Source organism: Somniosus microcephalus, chromosome 3 (genome assembly GCF_052327205.1).
Source record: "Somniosus microcephalus isolate GS21.2 chromosome 3, FLI_Smic_1.0, whole genome shotgun sequence".
Lineage (NCBI taxonomy): Eukaryota > Metazoa > Chordata > Chondrichthyes > Squaliformes > Somniosidae > Somniosus > Somniosus microcephalus.
This window is the reverse complement of record NC_140989.1, coordinates 299346708-299368321: the sequence shown is the minus strand read 5'-3', so window position 1 is coordinate 299368321 and position 21614 is coordinate 299346708. Positions and strand designations below refer to the sequence as shown.

The 21614-nt window shown below is 48.2% G+C and overlaps 1 protein-coding gene across 1 annotated transcript in view; it reads left to right on the top strand.

Annotated features, from left to right (window-relative positions):
- Positions 1–21614, top strand: part of mysm1 (Myb-like, SWIRM and MPN domains 1) — a 118953-nt gene that overhangs the window by 13022 nt on the left and 84317 nt on the right. The window contains exon 5 of the mRNA XM_085982833.1: positions 16733–16762. Coding sequence (XP_085838959.1) covers positions 16733–16762 — 30 coding nt within the window. The remainder of the gene's footprint in view (positions 1–16732; positions 16763–21614) is intronic.

Here is a 21614-nt window from a genome sequence, read left to right as displayed (position 1 = left end):
GCCGACGGGCTGCCCTTGCACTTTCTGCCTCCCTCCTGTGCTGGTCCTCCTCCTCCTCCTCCTCCTCTGGTGGTCCTCCAATGTCTGGTGGCAGTGGCTGAGTCCTGCAGATAGCCAGGTTGTGCAGCATGCAGCACACGACCACGAAATGGGAGACTCGCTCAGGCGAGTACTGTAGGGCTCCTCCGGAACGATCCAGACAGCGGAACCGTTGCTTCAGGACGCCGATTGTTTGCTCAATGAGGTTCCTGGTTGCTTGATGGCTGTCATTGTATCCCTCTTCAGCAGGGGTGCTGGGCGCACGGAGCGGGGTCATCAGCCAGGTGCACAAAGGATAGCCTTTGTCCCCGAGAAGCCATCCTCGTGGGTGAGGCTGGGCCTGGAACATGTCTGCCACAGAAGTCTGGCGCAGGATGAAGGCATCGTGGCTGCTGCCTGGAAAGCGGGCATTGACAGCTAGGATGATCTGCCTGTGGTCACACACCAACTGCACGTTGAGCGAATGGTAGCCCTTCCGGTTGCGGTAATCCTCGGCATGCTCTAGAGGTGCCCGCAAAGCCACATGCGTACAGTCAATGGCGCCCTGCACCATGGGGAAGCCCGCTAATGCTGCAAAGCCCATTGCACGCTGTTGCTGCTTGACAAGGGCCATGGAGAAGGAGATGAACTGACGTCTCCTTCTGAAAAGGGCATTGGTCACCTGGCGGATGCAGCAATGTACGGCAAACTGGGAGATGTTGGAAATGTCCCCAGCAGCGGATTGGAAGGAGCCGGTGGCATAGAAGTTGAGAGACACCGTCACCTTCACTGCCACCGACAGAGACGTCCTGCTCCTCAGATGTGGCTGCAGATCTCCGCGAAGCAGGTGGCAGATCTCAGTGACCACCGCCCTTCGGAATCGCAGCCTCCGAACACACTGCTCGTCAGACATGTTCAGATATGAGAACTGCTGGCGGTATACCCTGGGTGGGTAATGTGTATGTGCCTTTAAGAGCAATTATGGCGTATGTGCCTTTAAGAGCCCCAGGTGTGCGTAATGCCGGTAATTGCCACTTGGGCTATATAAGCCTGTGTATTGTGTATATCCTTTAGAAACCCCCCCCAGACTTGCTTAGCAAATACCTATGAACCAACTCCTGTCTTCAGTGTCTTTATCTACACACGGACACGACAGTGGCGACGAAGTGGAAACGGACTTACCTGCAATTCGGCAGCACCTCAAGGACATCGATTCCTCCAGCGTCCAGAAGACTCAAGGAAGTAAGAGAAACTGTGGTTTCACCAGCTGGCCAAGCTGGTGACAGGTACTGCGCTAATCCTGGGCGTCAGGCTGGAGCTCCAGCGGCGGGCTCTACAGCTGATACAGGGAGCGAAATCGGAGGCAAGCAATAACGGACTGGGAGGGTGCACTCGAGAGACGGCCGGCGCGGCAAGCAGGTCAGCGTTTAGACCTCCGTCGGGAACGAGTCTCCAACAGTGAATAAACGGAAACCACAGTAAAACAGCGTTGTTATCGGTAGCAGCGGCGGGAAAGCGCGAGAAGCGCCATATCGTTGCTACAGAGAGAAAAAAAAAGCGCGGGAAGCGCCATATCTTTTCTGAAATGCCTAAATCTGGTAATATTGAGGCTTTTGATGGCGAAATAGAAGATTGGACCACATACGTGGAAAGAGTAGAGGTTTATTGCACTGCAAATGGAATAACGGATGGAAAAAAAAGCTTCAGTACTTCTGAACTTAATGGGCGTGAAGACATACGGGCTGTTACGAAATTTAATCACTCCAGCCAAACCAAAGGACAAGACTTTTAAAGAAATTGTTGATACCCTGCAGGAGCATTTAAACCCAACACCGCTGCTGATAGCGGAACGATTCAAGTTCTTAAAGAGAAATCAACACAAGAATGAAAGTAACGCTGATTACCTAACCGAATTAAGAAAGCTATCAAAGTACTGCCAATTCGGAGCAGGACTATCGGATTATCTTCGAGACAAATTTGTTTGCGGTCTCTTAAGTGAAGGAACACAAAAAGACTGCTTTCTGAAACAGATTTAACATGGGACAAAGCTTTCAGTATGGCTGTATCATACGAAGCAGCAGCAAAAGGAGCTGCAGAGATACAACAAGAGACACAGGACTTCGGCACCCATAAAATGACACAGGAGTTCGGAAGATGTTATCGCTGCGGCAGATCCACCCATAACCAGAGGGACTGCTGGTTCAAGGGCAAAGCATGCAGGCAATGTGGTAAGATTGGACACATTGCACGGGTATGCCAATCTGGACAAAATAAATCCACTGACAGAAAACAAAAAATCAATAAAGAAAAGTACAGGAAGGTACAAATGATGGCGGACAGTAGCTCCGAAGACCAGAATAGCGATAGCGACTCCGGAAACAAGAGACTAAGCTGTCTCAAATTACATAATGTACTTGCCAAAGAGGATTACCAAACCATTTGGTTTACCCTCACAATAGCAGGGTCCCCAGTTAAAATGGAGCTAGATACAGGATCAGCTCTAACCGTAATAAATCGACGAGATTACGAGAGGCTATTTTCGCATATACCTCTAAAAGACACATCCATTATCTTAAAAACATATACGGGGCAGAAAGTCTACCCCAAAGGAAAAATAAGGGTGCCTGTGGTATACAACGGCAAAGAAATACAAAAGTTGTATTTATACATTCTACAAGATGGTGGTCCACCGTTGTTGGGACGTGAATGGATAAGGAAGATACGTTTAGACTGGCACTCCATTCAGGCACTGACGGTGACCAGTAAGGAAAAAAACAATGATGACATCATACCTGAACGATTAAAAGACATCTTGGCCAACGCCAAAGAAGTGTTTCAAGAGAAACTAGGAACCTTGAAAGGCATCACCGCCTCAATAAAAGTGGAAGATACAGCAATTCCAAAATTTTTTAAGGCAAGACCGGTGCCATACGCAATACGTCCGGCAGTCGAGGCAGAGCTGAAGAATTTGGAAAAGGCAGGCGTATTATCCAAAATAGATTGGAGCGAATGGGCAACACCCATCGTTCCAGTCATGAAAAAAACATTGAAAAATAACTCTGAGCAACAGAAAAAAATTCGCATCTGTGGGGACTTTAAGGTGACTGTAAACCCGGTCCTTCACACGGTACAGTATCCTCTTCCGAGGATTGAACATATTTTCGCCTCACTATCCGGAGGGAAACGTTTCACAAAAATTGACTTGGCACAGGCATATCTACAGATGGAGGTTGAGGCGACCTCTAAAAAGTATCTCACAATAAACACACACAAAGGCCTGTACCAGTACAATCGACTGGTTTTTGGAATAGCATCAGCCCCAGCTATCTGGCAAAGAGCTATGGAGCAAGTCCTGCAAGGGATTCCGGGGACTCAATGCTACCTAGACGACATCCTTATAACAGGAGAAAACGACAACGAGCACCTTGCCAATTTGGAGCAGGTGCTCACTAGGCTGAAAGAACTAGGCCTACGAGCAAATCGCCCCAAGTGCGAATTTTTCCAAAATCAGATATATTGTGGCCACATAATTAATAAGGAAGGGTTGCATAAGTCACCTGAAAAAATTGAAGCAGTTATAAAAGCCCCAGCACCTGAAAATGTTTCACAATTAAGGTCATTCCTGGGATTAATAAATTACTATCATAAATTTTTAACGAACTTATCAACTATTCTACACCCTCTTAATGATCTTCTACAGACAGGAGTGATTTGGAAATGGAACGAAGACTGTAAACGTGCCTTCCATAAATGTAAAGACGTAATCACATCCGAGAAAGTTTTGGCTCATTACAACCCATCACTACCAATCAGACTGGCGTGCGATGCATCCCCTTACGGCATAGGAGCGGTATTGTCCCATAGATTCCCTGATGGCTCGGAACGGCCGATAGCTTTTGCATCACGCTCATTGAACTCAGCTAAGCGTAACTATGCCCAGATAGACAGGGAAGCACTCAGCCTGGTATGGGGAGTGAAGAAATTCAACCATTACCTACACGGACAAAAATTTACCTTGCTGACTGACCATCAACCCCTCATCTCCATATTCAACCCTAAAAAAGGTGTCCCCATTATGACGGCACAAAGACTACAGAGGTGGTCCCTTTTTCTAGGAGCACACCAATACAACATTGAATACAAAGGGTCAAAACAGCATGGGAATGCTGACGGTTTATCACGCCTACCGTTGCCAACGATAGAAGAGGCACCTACAGTAGACCCAGTAGAGATATTCCACTCTACCATAGTGGAATGTCTACCGGTGACAAATTCTGCCATTGAAAGGGAGACAAGAAATGACCCTACTCTCTCACGGGTCTACAATTTAACAGTGAAGGGATGGCCAGCACATGGCGAACCACTGTTGCCAGCATTCTCGCAAAGAAGAGAACAGCTGTCAGTGTGCCGAGGAACCTTGATGTGTGGATCCAGAGTGGTGATTCCACCCAAACTCCAGGATAAAGTGCTAAAGGAGCTTCACGAGGGGCATCTGGGTGGAGTGAAAATGAAGAACCTAGCTAGGGCGTTTGTATGGTGGCCAGGTATCGATGGAGACATCGAAGACATGACCAAGAGCTGCCTAGGATGCCAGAAGGTCCAAAATGCTCCGCCACAGGCCCCTCTACATCCATGGGAGTGGCCCTCATCTCCCTGGCAAAGGGTGCACATCGACTTTGCTGGTCCATTTATGGACTCAATGTTCTTAATCGCAGTTGATGCACACTCCAAGTGGCCGGAGGTAATAAAGATGTCCTCCACCACCACGGAAAAAACCATCACAGTATTAAGGACCATATTTGCCAGGAATGGGCTGCCGGAACAGATATGTTCTGATAATGGACCGCAATTTGTGTCCGAAGAATTCAGAAAGTTCTTAAAGAACAATGGGGTAAAGCACTACACGTCCGCCCCATACCATCTCGCCACCAATGGATTGGCTGAAAGGTTTGTCCAGACCTTTAAGAAGGCCATAAAGGCCATGGGTAATGAAGACATAAAACTTCAGCACAAGGTGGATAACTTCTTATTTGCATATAGGAATGCAACACATATGGTTACAAACCAAACTCCCGCCATGATGTTCTACAATAGAAACCTAAGATGCCGGCTGGATTTGGTCAAACCCAACATCCGAAGGGACGTGGAGAACCGGCAGTTTCAGGGCATGAATGAAAGGCCAACTAGGGCCTTCCAGATAGGCCAACCGGTTTTGGCCCGGGACTACCGTACCGAAAAATGGCAGCCTGGAACTATCTGCACACGACTAGGACCACTGATGTATACCGTGGACATCGGAGACAGCATAATAAGGCGCCATGCTGACCAAATCATCAAGTCATCCGAAAAGGGACAACCTACACCACCACTCTATACATCTAACGATGAAGTAGAGATACCCATATCTACCTCCGATCCGGTGATACTGGAGCCCGATGAACCCGACACTGGCCTTCAAGCCGAATCAGCCTTGCCAGAAGAACCTACTACACCACCAGAAACTACTACGCCCCCGAGGCGTTATCCGGACCGAGTCAGGAAGCCTCCTGAGAGACTAACTTATAATTAATTAATACAGCAATGTATATTATTTTGCATATAACATGTAATTAATAATTACTTAAAATATGATGTACTAGTTAGCTAGAAGGGGAGGAATTATGGTGTATGTGCCTTTAAGAGCCCCAGGTGTGCGTAATGCCGGTAATTGCCATTTGGGCTATATAAGCCTGTGTATTGTGTATATCCTTTAGAAACCCCCCCCAGACTTGCTTAGTAAATACCTATTGTAGTGTCCGTGTGTAGATAAAGACACTGAAGACAGGAGTTGGTTCATAGGTATTTACTAAGCAAGTCTGGGGGGGGGTTCTAAAGGATATACACAATACACAGGCTTATATAGCCCAAGTGGCAATTACCGGCATTACGCACACCTGGGGCTCTTAAAGGCACATACACCACAATTCCTCCCCTTCTAGCTAACTAGTACATCATATTTTAAATAATTATTAATTACATGTTATATGCAAAATAATATACATTGCTGTATTAATTAATTATAAGTTAGTCTCTCAGGAGGCTTCCTGACTCAGTCCGGATAACGCCTCGGGGGTGTAGTAGTTTCTGGTGGTGTAGTAGGTTCTTCTGGCAAGGCTGATTCGGCTTGAAGGCCAGTGTCGGGTTCATCGGGTTCCAGTATCACCGGATCGGAGGTAGATATGGGTATCTCTACTTCATCGTTAGATGTATAGCGTGGTGGTGTAGGTTGTCCCTTTTCAGATGACTTGATGATTTGGTCAGCATGGCGCCTTATTATGCTTTCTCCGATGTCCACGGTATACATCAGTGGTCCTAGTCGTGTGCAGATAGTTCCAGGCTGCCATTTTTCGGTACGGTAGTCCCGGGCCAAAACCGGTTGGCCTATCTGGAAGGCCCTAGTTGGCCTTTCATTCATGCCCTGAAACTGCCGGTTCTCCACGTCCCTTCGGATGTTGGGTTTGACCAAATCCAGCCGGCATCTTAGGTTTCTATTGTAGAACATCATGGCGGGAGTTTGGTTTGTAACCATATGTGTTGCATTCCTATATGCAAATAAGAAGTTATCCACCTTGTGCTGAAGTTTTATGTCTTCATTACCCATGGCCTTTATGGCCTTCTTAAAGGTCTGGACAAACCTTTCAGCCAATCCATTGGTGGCGGGATGGTATGGGGCGGACGTGTAGTGCTTTACCCCATTGTTCTTTAAGAACTTTCTGAATTCTTCGGACACAAATTGCGGCCCATTATCAGAACATATCTGTTCCGGCAGCCCATTCCTGGCAAATATGGTCCTTAATACTGTGATGGTTTTTTCCGTGGTGGTGGAGGACATCTTTATTACCTCCGGCCACTTGGAGTGTGCATCAACTGCGATTAAGAACATTGAGTCCATAAATGGACCAGCAAAGTCGATGTGCACCCTTTGCCAGGGAGATGAGGGCCACTCCCATGGATGTAGAGGGGCCTGTGGCGGAGCATTTTGGACCTTCTGGCATCCTAGGCAGCTCTTGGTCATGTCTTCAATGTCTCCATCGATACCTGGCCACCATACAAACGCCCTAGCTAGGTTCTTCATTTTCACTCCACCCAGATGCCCCTCGTGAAGCTCCATTAGCACTTTATCCTGGAGTTTGGGTGGAATCACCACTCTGGATCCACACATCAAGGTTCCTCGGCACACTGACAGCTGTTCTCTTCTTTGCGAGAATGCTGGCAACAGTGGTTCGCCATGTGCTGGCCATCCCTTCATTGTTAACTCGTAGACCCGTGAGAGAGTAGGGTCATTGCTGGTCTCCCTTTCAATGGCAGAATTTGTCACCGGTAGACATTCCACTATGGTAGAGTGGAATATCTCTACTGGGTCTACTGTAGGTGCCACTTCTATCGTTGGCAACGGCAGGCGCGATAAACCGTCAGCATTCCCATGCTGTTTTGACCCTTTGTATTCAATGTTGTATTGGTGTGCCCCTAGAAAAAGGGACCACCTCTGTAGTCTTTGTGCCGTCATAATGGGGACACCTTTCTTAGGGTTGAATATGGAGATGAGGGGTTGATGGTCAGTCAGCAAGGTAAATTTTTGTCCGTGTAGGTAATGGTTGAATTTCTTCACTCCCCATACCAGGCTGAGTGCTTCCCTGTCTATCTGGGAATAGTTACGCTCAGCTGAGTTCAATGAGCGTGACGCAAAAGCTATCGGCCGTTCCGAGCCATCAGGGAATCTATGGGACAATACCGCTCCTATGCCGTAAGGGGATGCATCGCACGCCAGTCTGATTGGTAGTGATGGGTTGTAATGAGCCAAAACTTTCTCGGATGTGATTACGTCTTTACATTTATGGAAGGCACGTTTACAGTCTTCGTTCCATTTCCAAATCACTCCTGTGTGTAGAAGATCATTAAGAGGGTGTAGAATAGTTGATAAGTTCGGTAAAAATTTATGATAGTAATTTATTAATCCCAGGAATGACCTCAATTGTGAAACATTTTCAGGTGCTGGGGCTTTTATAACTGCTTCAATTTTTTCAGGTGACTTATGCAACCCTTCCTTATTAATTATGTGGCCACAATATGATATCTGATTTTGGAAAAATTCGCACTTGGGGCGATTTGCTCGTAGGCCCCGTTCTTTCAGCCTAGTGAGCACCTGCTCCAAATTGGCAAGGTGCTCGTTGTCGTTTTCTCCTGTTATAAGGATGTCGTCTAGGTAGCATTGAGTCCCCGGAATCCCTTGCAGGACTTGCTCCATAGCTCTTTGCCAGATAGCTGGAGCTGATGCTACTCCAAAAACCAGTCGATTGTACTGGTACAGGCCTTTGTGTGTGTTTATTGTGAGATACTTTTTAGAGGTCTCTTCAACCTCCATCTGTAGATATGCCTGTGACAAGTCAATTTTTGTGAAACATTTTCCTCCGGATAGTGAGGCGAAAATATGTTCAATCCTCGGAAGAGGATACTGTACCGTGTGAAGGACCGGGTTTACAGTCACTTTAAAGTCCCCACAGATGCGAATTTTTCTCTGTTCCTCAGAGTTATTTTTCAATGCTTTTTTCATGACTGGAACGATGGGTGTTGCCCATTCGCTCCAATCTATTTTGGATAATACGCCTGCCTTTTCCAAATTCTCCAGCTCTGCCTCGACTGCCGGACGTATTGCGTATGGCACCGGTCTTGCCTTAAAATTTTTTGGAATTGCTGCATCTTCCACTTTTATTGAGGCGGTGATGCCTTTCAAGGTTCCTAGTTTCTCTTGAAACACTTCTTTGGCGTTGGCCAAGATGTCTTTAAATCGTTCAGGTATGATGTCATCATTGTTTTTTTCCTTACTGGTCACCGTCAGTGCCTGAATGGAGTGCCAGTCTAAACGCATCTTCCTTATCCATTCACGTCCCAACAACGGTGGACCACCATTTTGTAGAATGTATAAATACAACTTTTGTATTTCTTTGCCGTTGTATACCACAGGCACCTTTATTTTTCCTTTGGGGTATACTTTCTGCCCCGTATATGTTTTTAAGATAATGGATGTGTCTTTTAGAGGTATATGCGAAAATAGCCTCTCGTAATCTCGTCGATTTATTACGGTTAGAGCTGATCCTGTATCTAGCTCCATTTTAACTGGGGACCCTGCTATTATGAGGGTAACCCAAATGGTCTGGTAATCTTCATTGGCAATTACATTATGTAATTTGAGAGAGCTTAGTCTCTTGTTCCCGGAGTCGCTATCGCTCTTCTGGTCTTTGGAGCTACTGTCCGTCATCATTTGTACCTTTCTGTGCTTTTCCTTATTGATTCTTTTCCGGTTAGTGGATTTTTTATTTTCAGATCGGCATACACGTGGAATGTGTCCCATCTTTCCGCATCGCCTGCATGCTTTTTCTTTGAACCAGCAATCCCTCTGGTCATGGTTGGACCTGCCGCAGCGATAACATTTCTTGAAACCCCGTGTCATTTCATGGGTGCCGAAGTCCTGTGGCCTTTGCTGTATCTTTGCCGCTGCTATTGCACTGAAAGCCTTGTCCAGTGTTAAATCTTTTCCAGAAGATACCTTTGATATACCTATCAATTCCTCCAATAAAAGGCGAAGAGTTACGAAGGTGACTAAAGGTTTTTATTGACTAAATAACAGCCCACTCTCGTGGGTGATCCGATCCAAGCAGGAGGAATACCAGCCAGTCGCTCACCTTTATACCTGGCCTGGTGGGTGGAGCCAAGGCGGAGTCGGCAGTGGTCATCCCAGGTATAGCAGTGTGGCAAGAGGCGACCTCGTACCGTGATACAATAGTGGTCAGTGATACAGTTATAACGAACAGTGGTGAACAGTGCTAACTACTAACAGTGATACGATAGTGAACGTGGTTTACCACATTCACCCCTTGTTTAGAATTAAGTCCGGCGGGGTGAAGTGTACTACCAATTCTGGTAGGTCAGTCTGTCCGGAGGCTTCGTAAGCCTCTCCGATCGCCGCAGCGGTGGTGTTGCCTTATCCGGTGCTGGTGCCTTATCCGGTGTTGATGCTGGTGTTTGCGTGGTCGGCGAGGGCTCGTGGGGTTCCGGCATGCCGTCTACCTGGACTGAGGTTGGGGGGGGTGGTGGCGGTGTTTCCGGATCGGCTGAGGGTGCGAGGTCTCGTAGGGAGACAGTGTCCTCCCGCCCGTCTGGGTACGCCACGTAGGCGTACTGGGGGTTGGCGTGCAGGAGGTTCACCCTCTCGACCAGGGGGTCCGTTTTATGGGTCCTCACGTGTTTCCGCAGCCAGACCGGCCCCGGGGCGGTCAGCCAGGTTGGTAGAGTGGTTCCCGTAGTCGACTTCCTGGGGAAAACGAACATTCGTTCATGGGGGGTGGTGTTAGTGGCCGTGCAAAGTAATGACCGGATGGAGTGCAGCGCTGTCGGGAGGACTTCTTGCCAGCGGGAGGTTGGGAGGCCCTTAGACTTTAAGGCTAAGAGGACGGCCTTCCATACCGTCGCGTTCTCTCTTTCCACCTGACCGTTACCTCTGGGGTTGTAGCTGGTGGTCCTGCTTGCTGCAATACCTCTCTCTAGGAGGAATTGCCGGAGTTCCTCGCTCATGAAGGAGGAGCCCCGGTCGCTGTGTATATAGTTCGGGAACCCGAACAAGGCGAAGAGGGCATTCAGGCACTTAATGACCGTGCTACTGGTCATGTCGGGGCAGGGGAAGGCAAAGGGGAAACGGGAGTACTCATCAACGATGTTGAGGAAGTACACATTACGGTCAGAGGACGGGAGGGGCCCCTTAAAGTCGATGCTCAGGCGCTCGAAGGGGCGGGTGGCCTTGATCAGGCTTGCTCGGTCCGGCCTATAGAAGTGCGGTTTGCACTCCGCACAGGTCTGGCAGTTCCTGGTCATGGTCCTGACCTCCTCGATGGAGTAGGTCAGGTTGCGGGCCTTAATGAAATGGTAGAGTCTGGTGACTCCGGGGTGGCAGAGCTGGTCGTGGAGGGTCTGAAGCCTATCGATATGCGCGCTGGCGCATGTCATTCGTGAAAGGGCATCAGGGGATTCGTTCAGCTTGCCTGGCCGGTACAAGATCTCATAATCGTAGGTGGAGAGCTCGATTCTCCATCTCAAAATCTTGTCATTCTTGATTTTGCCCTTCAGCTTGTTATTAAACATGAAAGCCACCGAACGCTGGTCGGTGAGGAGGGTAAATCGTTTGCCTGCCAGGTAGTGTCTCCAGCGCCGTACTGCCTCCACGATCGCCTGGGCCTCTTTCTCGACCGACGAATGTCGGATCTCGGGGCCCTGTAGGGTCCTTGAGAAGAAGGCCACTGGCCTCCCCTCCTGGTTTAGGGTGGCGGCTAAGGCGAAGTCGGATGCGTCGCTCTCCACCTGAAAGGGGATGGACTCGTCCACTGCGTGCATCGTGGCCTTGGCTATGTCTCCCTTAATGAGGGAGAAGGCCGCGCACGCCTCCTCCGTGAGGGGGAAGGAAGTGGCTTTCAGGAGGGGTCTGGCTTTGTCCGCGTAATTGGGTACCCATTGGGCATAGTAGGCGAAAAGCCCCAGGGTTCTCCTAAGTGCTTTAGGGCAGTGGGGGAGGGGTAGCTCCATGAGGGGGCGCATTCTTTCTGGGTCGGGGCCGATGATTCCGTTCTCCACTACGCAGCCGAGGATGGCAAGGCGCGTGGTGTTAAACACGCATTTCTCCTTATTGTAGGTGAGGTTCAGCCGTTGGGCCGTACGGAGGAATTTCTCCAGATTCGCGTCATGTTCCTGCTGGTCGCGGCCGCAGATAGTGACGTTATCTAGGTAGGGGAATGTAGCCTGCAGTTCGTTCTGGTCAACCATCTGGTCCATCTCCCTTTGGAAGACCGAGACCCCATTAGTGACACCGAAGGGGACCCTAAGGAAGTGGTATAGGCGCCCATTCGCCTCGAAGGCGGTATACTGGCGGTCCTCAGGGTGGATAGGGAGTTGGTGGTAGGCCGACTTCAGGTCGATGGTCGAGAATACTTTATACTGTGCAATCTGATTGACCATGTCAGATATGCGGGGGAGGGGGTATGCGTCCAGCTGGGTATATCTGTTTATGGTCTGGCTGTAGTCGATGACCAGGCGGTTTTTATCGCCGGTCTTTACGACTACGACCTGGGCACGCCAGGGGCTGCTGCTCCCCTCGATAATGCCCTCTTTCAGGAGGCGCCGCACCTCAGAGCTAATGAAGGCTCTGTCCCCGGCGCTATACCGCCTGCTTTTGGTAGCGACGGGTTTGCAGTCAGGGGTAAGGTTAGCAAACAGAGAGGGTGGCGGGACCTTGAGGGTGGAGAGGCTGCAGGTGTTACGCGGTGGGCGGTTTAACGTTTGCTGGTTGTTGACTGTGAGTGGGGGGAGGGGTCCACCGTATGCTAGGGTTACGCTTTGGAGGTGGGATTGGAAGTCCAGCCCTAGTAGGACGGCAGCGCAGAGATGGGGGAGGACGAGGAGTTTAAAGTTTTTATACTCCGTGCCCTTAACCGACAGGGTCACGACACAGTAGCCGCTGATGTCCGTGGCGTGGGACCTCGATGCCATCGAGATTCGGCTGCGCGTTGGTAGGACAGAGAGGGAGTAGTGGCTCACCGTGTCTGGGTGGATGAAGCTCTCCGTGCTTCCGCTGTCGAACAGGCAGGTCGTGGCGTGGCCGTTCACTTTGATGTCCATCATTGACTTGGACAGATGGTGCGGGCGGGCTTGGTCCAGGGTGACGGAAGCTAGTGTGTAGCTGAGCGAGTCGTTGTCATCTGCGGGCGAGGCGGTCGGGCGTGGTGAGTAAAATGGCGTCTCCCACGAGGTAGGGCCCCATGAGGCACTATTGGGGTCGGTTGCCTTAATCAAAGATGGCCGCCCCCATGACTCGTGTGGGGATGCTGGCCTCAGTTGCCCTAAACAAAGATGGCCGCCCCCATGACTCATGTGTGGGGATGCTGGCCTCAGTTGCCCTAAACGAAGATGGCCGCCCCCATAGTTCGCATGCGGCACTGCTGGCCTCTGAGGATCCGCTCCTGCAGGCCTTGGAGAAGTGGCCTTTCTTCAGGCAGGTTTTACATATGGAGTTCTTGGCTGGGCAGCGCGACCTCGGGTGCTTCTCCTGGCCACAAAAAAAACAGCCGGCGGCCCGATCGCGGATGCCCGATGTCGGGGCCGGTGCCGGGGGTGGCGGGGCCGGTCGGGTCCGGGACGCCGACGCAGAGGTAGGTCCCGGGGGCGGCGCTGGGAAGGGTGCTGTGGTAGGGGTCGGGCCCGAGTCCCAGGGTCGCGAGCAGTACCTGGTGAATGCTTCCTGATCTTGGTGGGCCACTTCCAGGGAGATAGCGAGGGCTTCAGCTTTTTCTATGCTGAGGTCTTTAGCTTCCAGCAGTCTTTGCCGTGAGTACTCGGACCGTAGGCCTTTCAGGAATGCGTCGCGGATATTATCTTCAGTATTTTCGGCTGCCGACACCGATTTAAAGTCACAGTTCCTGGCGAGTGCATATAGCGCCTGTGAGAATTCGGCTACTGATTCTCCTGGCTGTTGCGGCCGTGATCTTAGGAGGTGCCTAGCGTACATGTAGTTTACCGGGGTCCGGTACTTCTGTTTCAGCAGGTTGATGGCGGTCTCGTAGGTAGTCATGTCCTCGATGAGAGTGTATACTCTCGGGCTCAGTTGTGCCTGCAGGACACTTAGTTTGGATGCCTGAGGGACGCTGGATTCTCTCAGGTATGATTCGAAGCAGACCAGCCAGTGTTTAAAGTCTGCGGCTGAGTTTGCTGCTCGTGGGTTCAGGTCCAGGTACGGCGGTCTGAGGGCTCGCAGCCAAGCTGGCTGGTGTGGCTGTGCTCCTGGGAGCTGCGCTGGTGGCTCCTCCGCCGGTTGTGACTCGTTGTCGGACATCATTAAATTTAGTCAATAAAATTGATATACCTATCAATTCCTCCAATAAAAGGCGAAGAGTTACGAAGGTGACTAAAGGTTTTTATTGACTAAATAACAGCCCACTCTCGTGGGTGATCCGATCCAAGCAGGAGGAATACCAGCCAGTCGCTCACCTTTATACCTGGCCTGGTGGGTGGAGCCAAGGCGGAGTCGGCAGTGGTCATCCCAGGTATAGCAGTGTGGCAAGAGGCGACCTCGTACCGTGATACAATAGTGGTCAGTGATACAGTTATAACGAACAGTGGTGAACAGTGCTAACTACTAACAGTGATACGATAGTGAACGTGGTTTACCACAACCTTTTTTTGTGTTTCTACACTTAGGGGATCGCAGATGAATTTGTCTTGCAGAGAATCTGCCAGTCCTGCCTCGAATTGGCAGTGTAGGGTATCAACAATCTCCTCAAAATTCTTGTCCATCGGTTCGGCTGGAGTGATTAAGTTGCGTAACAGCTTGTATGTTTCTGCGCCCATTAGATCCAGAAGCACTGAAGCTTTTTTTTCATCTTCTATTCCATTTGCGGTGCAAAACACCTCCACTCTTTCTACATATGTGGTCCAATTCTCTATCTTGTTATCAAAAACATCAATATTGCCAAAGTTAGGCTCTGTTTCGTTATCAAAAGCATCAATATTGCCAGACTTAGGCATTTCAAAAAAGATATGGCACTTCCCGTGCTTTTTTTTTTCTCTGTAGCAACGATATGGTGCTTCCTGCGCTTTCCCGCCGCTGCTACCGATAACAACGCTGTTTTACTGTGGTTTCCGTTTATTCACTGTTGGAGACTCGTTCCCGACGGAGGTCTAAACGCTGACCTGCTTGCCGCGCCGGCCGTCTCCTGAGTGCACCCTCCCAGTCCGTTATTGCTTGCCTCCGATTTCGCTGCCTGTCTCAGCTGTAGAGCCCGACGCTGGAGCCCCAGCCTGACGCCCAGGAAGGATTAGCGCAGTACCTGCCACCAGCTTGGCCAGCTGGTGAAACCACAGTTTCTATAACTTCCTTGAGTCTTCTGGACGCTGGAGGAATCGATGTCCTTGAGGTGCTGCCGAATTGCAGGTAAGTCCGTTTCCACTTCGTCGCCACTGTAGTGTCCGTGTGTAGATAAAGACACTGAAGACAGGAGTTGGTTCATAGGTATTTACTAAGCAAGTCTGGCGGGGGGGGTTCTAACGGATATACACAATACACAGGCTTATATAGCCCAAGTGGCAATTACCGGCATTACGCACACCTGGGGCTCTTAAAGGCACATACACCACAATTGCTCTTAAAGGCACATACACCACACCTATGAACCAACTCCTGTCTTCAGTGTCTTTATCTACACACAGACACTACAGGTAAGGCCTCCTTAGCCGATGCCTGTTGCCCCTTCTCCCTCTGGCCATGACTGCCACTCTCTCACGGCGTCTCTGAGCCCTTTGAATGCAATGGAGAAGGCCAACGTTTGCACCCATTGCAGCCCCCATTATATGTTTCCAATCAATGCTATGGCTCTGAAGTTAAAGACAAGTGCAAAGCTGTGGCCTGAAGCCACAAGTACCTGTGCGAGTGTTGAGCCAAACCAGAAAGCTCTCTACCTTTGTCTCTCTGCAAAGATCCGTCTCTCACAAAGAAGGAGTGTTGCGAAATGGCTGCCATTTCTACTGCAGGAGGAGTGCCCTTTAATTAGCGCCCCGCAGCGACTGGGAACCGTTCCCCTCTACCAGTCGCTAGGGGCACCAGGCGCGCAGTAGGCCGGCGCCACTGAATTTCCGGTTTGGGGCGCACAAAGGGCGTTGCACGATGAAATGACGTCAGGATCTGCGCGCGCAGCTGAGCGCGCGCAAAGGCTTTGTGCCGCCGCTAAATCTTTACTGAAGTTGGGGAGAGCCGCAGATCACGCAGCGCCCGGCCGCTAGCCGCCTAGCGCCCCACATCTCCTCCTCCTAAGGCGCTAGCGGCTGGCGCAAACAACTGAATTTCTAGGCTTTAGTATTACAGTTTAGGAGAAGCATTTAGCTAGGCCGCACAATAACAGATCATCAGAGTTTGTGTGCTACATCACAGAGTGGCAGCTGTAGACACATTGCACAGATGAGACACAACTTACCTGTGCAACCCCTGAAAGGTGCTGAGGGGAGTCCAACCAGTTCTGCAGAGCAAGAGTAAGACATTCAGCACTGCTTTCGCCCACCTCATTGTACAGGAAACTTTGGTTTATCCGGAGGTTAACTGTCCGGAATGCTCGAGCCACCGGCAAAAATCAGGAGCCGTTTCGTTAGGTTTTTTTTTTCTTTTGTTGCTTTTTTTTCACCAGTCAGGCTCTGCAAGGTCTCGCTGAAGCTGTTGCTAAGCTACAGAGACGCTTGCAAGGTACGGCCGACTGTTTAGAAGCTGTAACAGGGTTTGTTGCCAGATACGGAGCTCAAAATCTCCGTATGTTTCAACATTAGCGCTGGTTCGTTCGGCAGTTTTGATGGGACGGCAACAGCTCGGTCCCGTCGGTGCCGGATAGCACAAAGTTTCCTGTAGCTGGTTTCAGAGCTCGCAGGAAGGGAGGGGGAGGCCTGTTAAATTATCACCAGTTAAATTATGGATTTTGGTGTAAAAATATGCTAACGTTTTATTAGGTAAATTGCAACTGAAATGTTGATTGTTACTGAAATAATAAATGCTGTAATTAATTGTGAAGCTAATAATTTACTGCTTTGTTTTCTTGCTGCACATGCTCTTTATTTTCTTCACTGTACGCATTCACTTTTATTCCTATTTTTACCACAGTATTCGTCAGAGGAAAACTGTGAAAAGTCGGTATGTATGATTTGCTCTATTTAATGTATTTATTTAAAAGCTCAGTTCTACCCAAGGCGATCAAGTAGTAATATATTAAAATCTTACATCTGCTTGCATTTCTTGTCAAATTTGTTAATTTATATCTGTTCTTTTAATGGGAAATTTTCTTCTATTGTGTCCAATTCTGGGTTCCACGCTTTAGGAAGGATGTGAAGGCTTTGGAGAAGGTACAGAAGAGATTTACTGGAACTGGATGAGGGATTACAGTTAGTTGGATAGACTTGAGAAGTTGGGATTGTTCTCCTTCGAGCAGAGAAGGCTAAGAGTAGATTTGATAGAGGTGTTTAAAATCATGAAGGGTTTAGATAGAGTAATAAAGAGAAACTGTTTCCAATGGCTGAAGGGTTGATAACCAGAGGGCACAGATTCAAAGTGATTGGCAAAAGACCCAGAGGCGACACGAGGAAAAACCTTTTTACACAACGAGTGGTTAGGATTTGGACTGCACTGCCTGATAGGGTGGTGGATACAGATTCAATGTAGCCTTCAAAAGGGAATTGGATAAATACTTGAAGGAGAAAAAATTGCAGGGATATGGGGAAAGAGTGGGGAGTGGGATGAATTGGATTGCTCTTTGAAGGAGTCGGCACAGACTCGATGAGCCGAATGGCCTCCTTCTGTGCTGTACTATTCTATGATTCTAAATTCATAATTCCCAAGTCCTTGCCATTTTAAACGTTTATCTGTGAATGCAAGTATTTACCTAACTGTTTTGTCCAGTCTAAAACATATTATTGTAAATACTACTTGATCCCCCGTAGCATTGTACATGGGGAGTCAAGAACATCTAAGGAGAATATTGTTCTAAGGAGAAGCCGGGTTCATGGCTGGGGATAATTAGACATGGGGACACAGAAGTAATTCAGTCCTCAATTACAAAATGATGTTTCTATAGACATATAAATTCACAATGGGAAATTTGACAGGAAATGCAAGCAGATGTAAGAATTTTAATATATTACAAGTCGATTTATTACTAGTAGCTTTAAAAGTGGATAAATCCCCAGGCCCGGATGAAATGTATCCCAGGCTGTTAAGCAAAGCAAAAGAGGAAATAGCAGAGGCCCTGACCATCATTTTTCAATCCTCTCTGGCTTCAGGTGTGGTGTCAGAGGACTGGAGGACTGCTAACGTGGTACCCTTGTTTAAAAAGGGAGAAAAGGATAGACCGAGTAACTACAGGCCAGTCAGCCTAACCTCGGTGGTGGGAAAATTATTGGAAAGAATTCTGAAGGACAGGATAAATCTTCAAGGATAGTCAGCACGGATTTGTTAAGGGAAGGTCATGTCTGACAAACTTGATTGAATTTTTTGAGGAGGTAACAAGGAGGGTAGATGAGGGTAGTGCGTTTGATGTAGTTTATATGGACTTTAGCAAGGCTTTTGATAAGGTTCCACATGGCAGGCTGGTCATGAAGTTAAAAGCCCATGGGATCCAGGGCAAAGTGTCAAGTTGGATTCAAAACTGGCTCAGAGACAGGAAGCAGAGGGTAATGGTTGATGGGTGTTTTTGTAACTGGAAGGCTGTTTTCAGTGGGGTTCTGCAGGGCTCAGTACTAGGTCCCTTGCTTTTTGTGGTTTATATCAACGATCTAGACTTGAATATAGGGGATATGATTAAGAAGTTTGCAGATGATACTAAAATCGTCTGTGTGGTTGATACTGAAGAAGGAAGCTGTAGACTGCAGGAAGATATCAATAAATTGGTCAGGTGGGCAGAACAGTGGCAAATGGAATTCAGTCCGGAGAAGTGTGAGGTAATGCATTTGGGGAGGGATAACAAGGAAAGGGAATACACATTAAATGGTAGGACACAGTAGTGTAGAGAAACAAAGGCACCTTGGAGTGGCTGGGATTACGGAAATGTGGCTCAAGGATGGCCAAGACTGGGAACTCAACATCCAGGGGTATTCGATATTCAGGAAAGATAGGCAAAAAGGAAAGGGAGGAGGGGTAGCATTACTGGTTAAAGAAGGGATTAACACAATTGTAATAAAGGATATTAGCTCTGATGATGTGGAATCTGTATGGGTAGAATTGAGAAATACTAAGGGGAAAAAAACATTAGTGGGAGTGGTATATAGACCTCCAAACAGTAAGGCGGAGGTTGGGGATGGCATTAAAAGGGAAATTAAAGAAGCGTGCAATAAGGGCACAGCAGTCATCATGGGTGACGTTAATCTACATATAGATTGGGCTAACCAAATTAGTAACAATACTGTGGAGGAGGAATTCCTGGAGTGTTTACGGGATGGTTTCCTGGACCAATATGTCGAGGAACCAACCAGAGATCAGGCCATCTTAGACTGGGTATTATGTAACGAGAAAGGATTAATTAGCAATCTTGTTGTACGAGGCCCCTTGGGTCGGAGCGATCATAATATGATCGAATTCTTCATTAAGATGGAGAATGAAGTAGTTGACTCAGAAACTAGGGTCCTCAATTTAAATAAAGGAAACTACGATGGTCTGAGGAGCGAGTTGGGTAGGATTGATTGGGGAATGGTACTCAAAGGGTTGACGGTGGATAGGCAATGGCAAACATTCAAAGACCGAATGGATGAACTACAGAAGTTGTTCATCCCTGTTTGGCATAAAAATAAAACAAAAAAGGTGACTCAACCGTGGCTAACAAGGGAAATTAGGGATTGCATAAGATCCAAGGAGAGGACATACAAATTGGCCAGTAAAAGCAATAATCCTGAGGATTGGGAGCAGTTTAGGATTCAACAAAGGAGGACAAAGGGATTAATTAAGAAAGGGAAAATAGAATATGAGAGTAAGCTTGCAGGGAACATAAAAACTGACTGTAAAAGCTTTTATAGATATGTAAAGAGAAAAAGATTGGTGAAGTCAAGCGTAGGTCCCTTGCAGTCAGAATCGGGGGAATTTATAACGGGGAGCAAAGAAATGGCAGACCAACTAAATACGTATTTTGGTTCTGTCTTCACAAAGGAGGACACAAATAACCTCCCAGAAATACCGCGGAACATAGGGTCTGATGAAAGGGTGGAACTGAAAGAAATCAGTATTTGTAGGGAAATGGTGTTAGGAAAATTGATGGGACTGAAGGCCGATAAATCCCCAGGGCCTGATAATCTACATCCCAGGGTACTTAAGGAAGTGGCCCTAGAAATAGTAGATGCATTGCTGGTAATCTTCCAGAACTCGATAGACTCTGGAACAGTACTAATGGATTGGAGGGTAGCTAATGTTACCCCACTATTCAAAAAAGGTGGCAGAGAAAAAGCGGGGAATTATAGACCGGTAAGCCTGACATCGGTAGTGGGGAAAATGCTAGAGTCCATTATAAAAGATGTAATAGCAGAGCACTTGGAAAGCAGTGACAGGATCGGACAAAGTCAACATGGATTTACAAAAGGTAAATCATGCTTGACTAATCTACTGGAATTTTTTGAGGATGTAACTGGTAAAATAGATAAGGGAGAACCAGTGGATGTGGTGTATTTGGACTTTCAGAAGGCTTTCGATAAGGTCCCGCATAAGAGGTTAGCGTGCAAAATTAAGGCACATGGGATTGGGGGCAAGGTATTGACTTGGATAGAGAACTGGTTGGCGGACAGAAAGCAAAGAGTTGGAATAAACGGGTCGTTTTCCGAGTGGCAGGCAGTGACTAGTGGGGTACCGCAAGGATCGGTCCTAGGACCCCAGCTGTTCACAATATATATTAATGATCTGGATGAGGGAATTGGATGTAATATCTCCAAATTTGCAGACGACACAAAGCTGGGTGGGAGGGTATGCTGTGAGGAGGATGTCGTGAAACTCCAGTACGATTTGGACAGGTTGGGTGATTGGGCAGAAACATGGCAAATGCTCTATAATGTGGATAAATCTGAGGTTATCCACTTTGGTGGCAAAAACAGAAAGGCAGATTATTATTTGAATGGCAATAGATTGGGAGAAGGGGAAGTGCAAAGAGACCTGGGTGTTCTTGTGCACCAGTCGCTGAAGGTAAGCATGCAGGTGCAGCAGGCGGTTAAGAAGGCAAATGGTATGTTGGCCTTCATAGCAAGAGGGTTCGAGTACAAGAACAAGGATGTCTTGCTGCAGTTGTACAGGGCCTTGGTGAGACCGCACCTTGAGTATTGTGTGCAGTTTTGGTCACCTTACCTGAGGAAGGACGTTCTTGCCATGGAGGGAGTGCAGCGAAGATTCACCAGGCTGATAACTGGGATGGCAGGAATGACGTACGAGGAGAGATTGTGTCAATTGGGCTTATACTCACTGGAGTTTAGAAGATTGAGAGGGGATCTCATCGAAACCTATAAAATTCTGTCGGGTCTGGACAGACTAGATGCAGAAAGGATGTTTCTGATGGCCGGGGAGTCCAGAACCAGGGGTCATAGTCTAAGGATAAGGGGTAAGCCATTTAGGACTGAAATGAGGAGGAATTTCTTCACCTAGAGAGTGGTGAACCTGTGGAATTCTCTGCCACAGAGGGCGGTGGAGGCCAGTTCATTAAATATATTCAAGAAAGAGTTGGATATATTTCTTGAGGCTAAAGGGATCAAGGGATATGGGGAGAAGGCAGGGACAGGGTACTGAATTTGGATGATCAGCCATGATCTCATTGAATGGCGGAGCAGGCTCAAAGGGCCGAATGGCCTACTCCTGCTCCTATCTTCTATGTTTCTATGCATGTCCACAGATCCCTGAAGGTGGCAGGCCAGGTAGATAAGGTGGTTAAGAAGGCATACGGAATGCTTGCCTTTATTAGCCGTGGCATAGAATACAAGAGCAGGGGGGTTGTGCTTCAACTGTATAAAACACTAATTAGGCCTCAGCT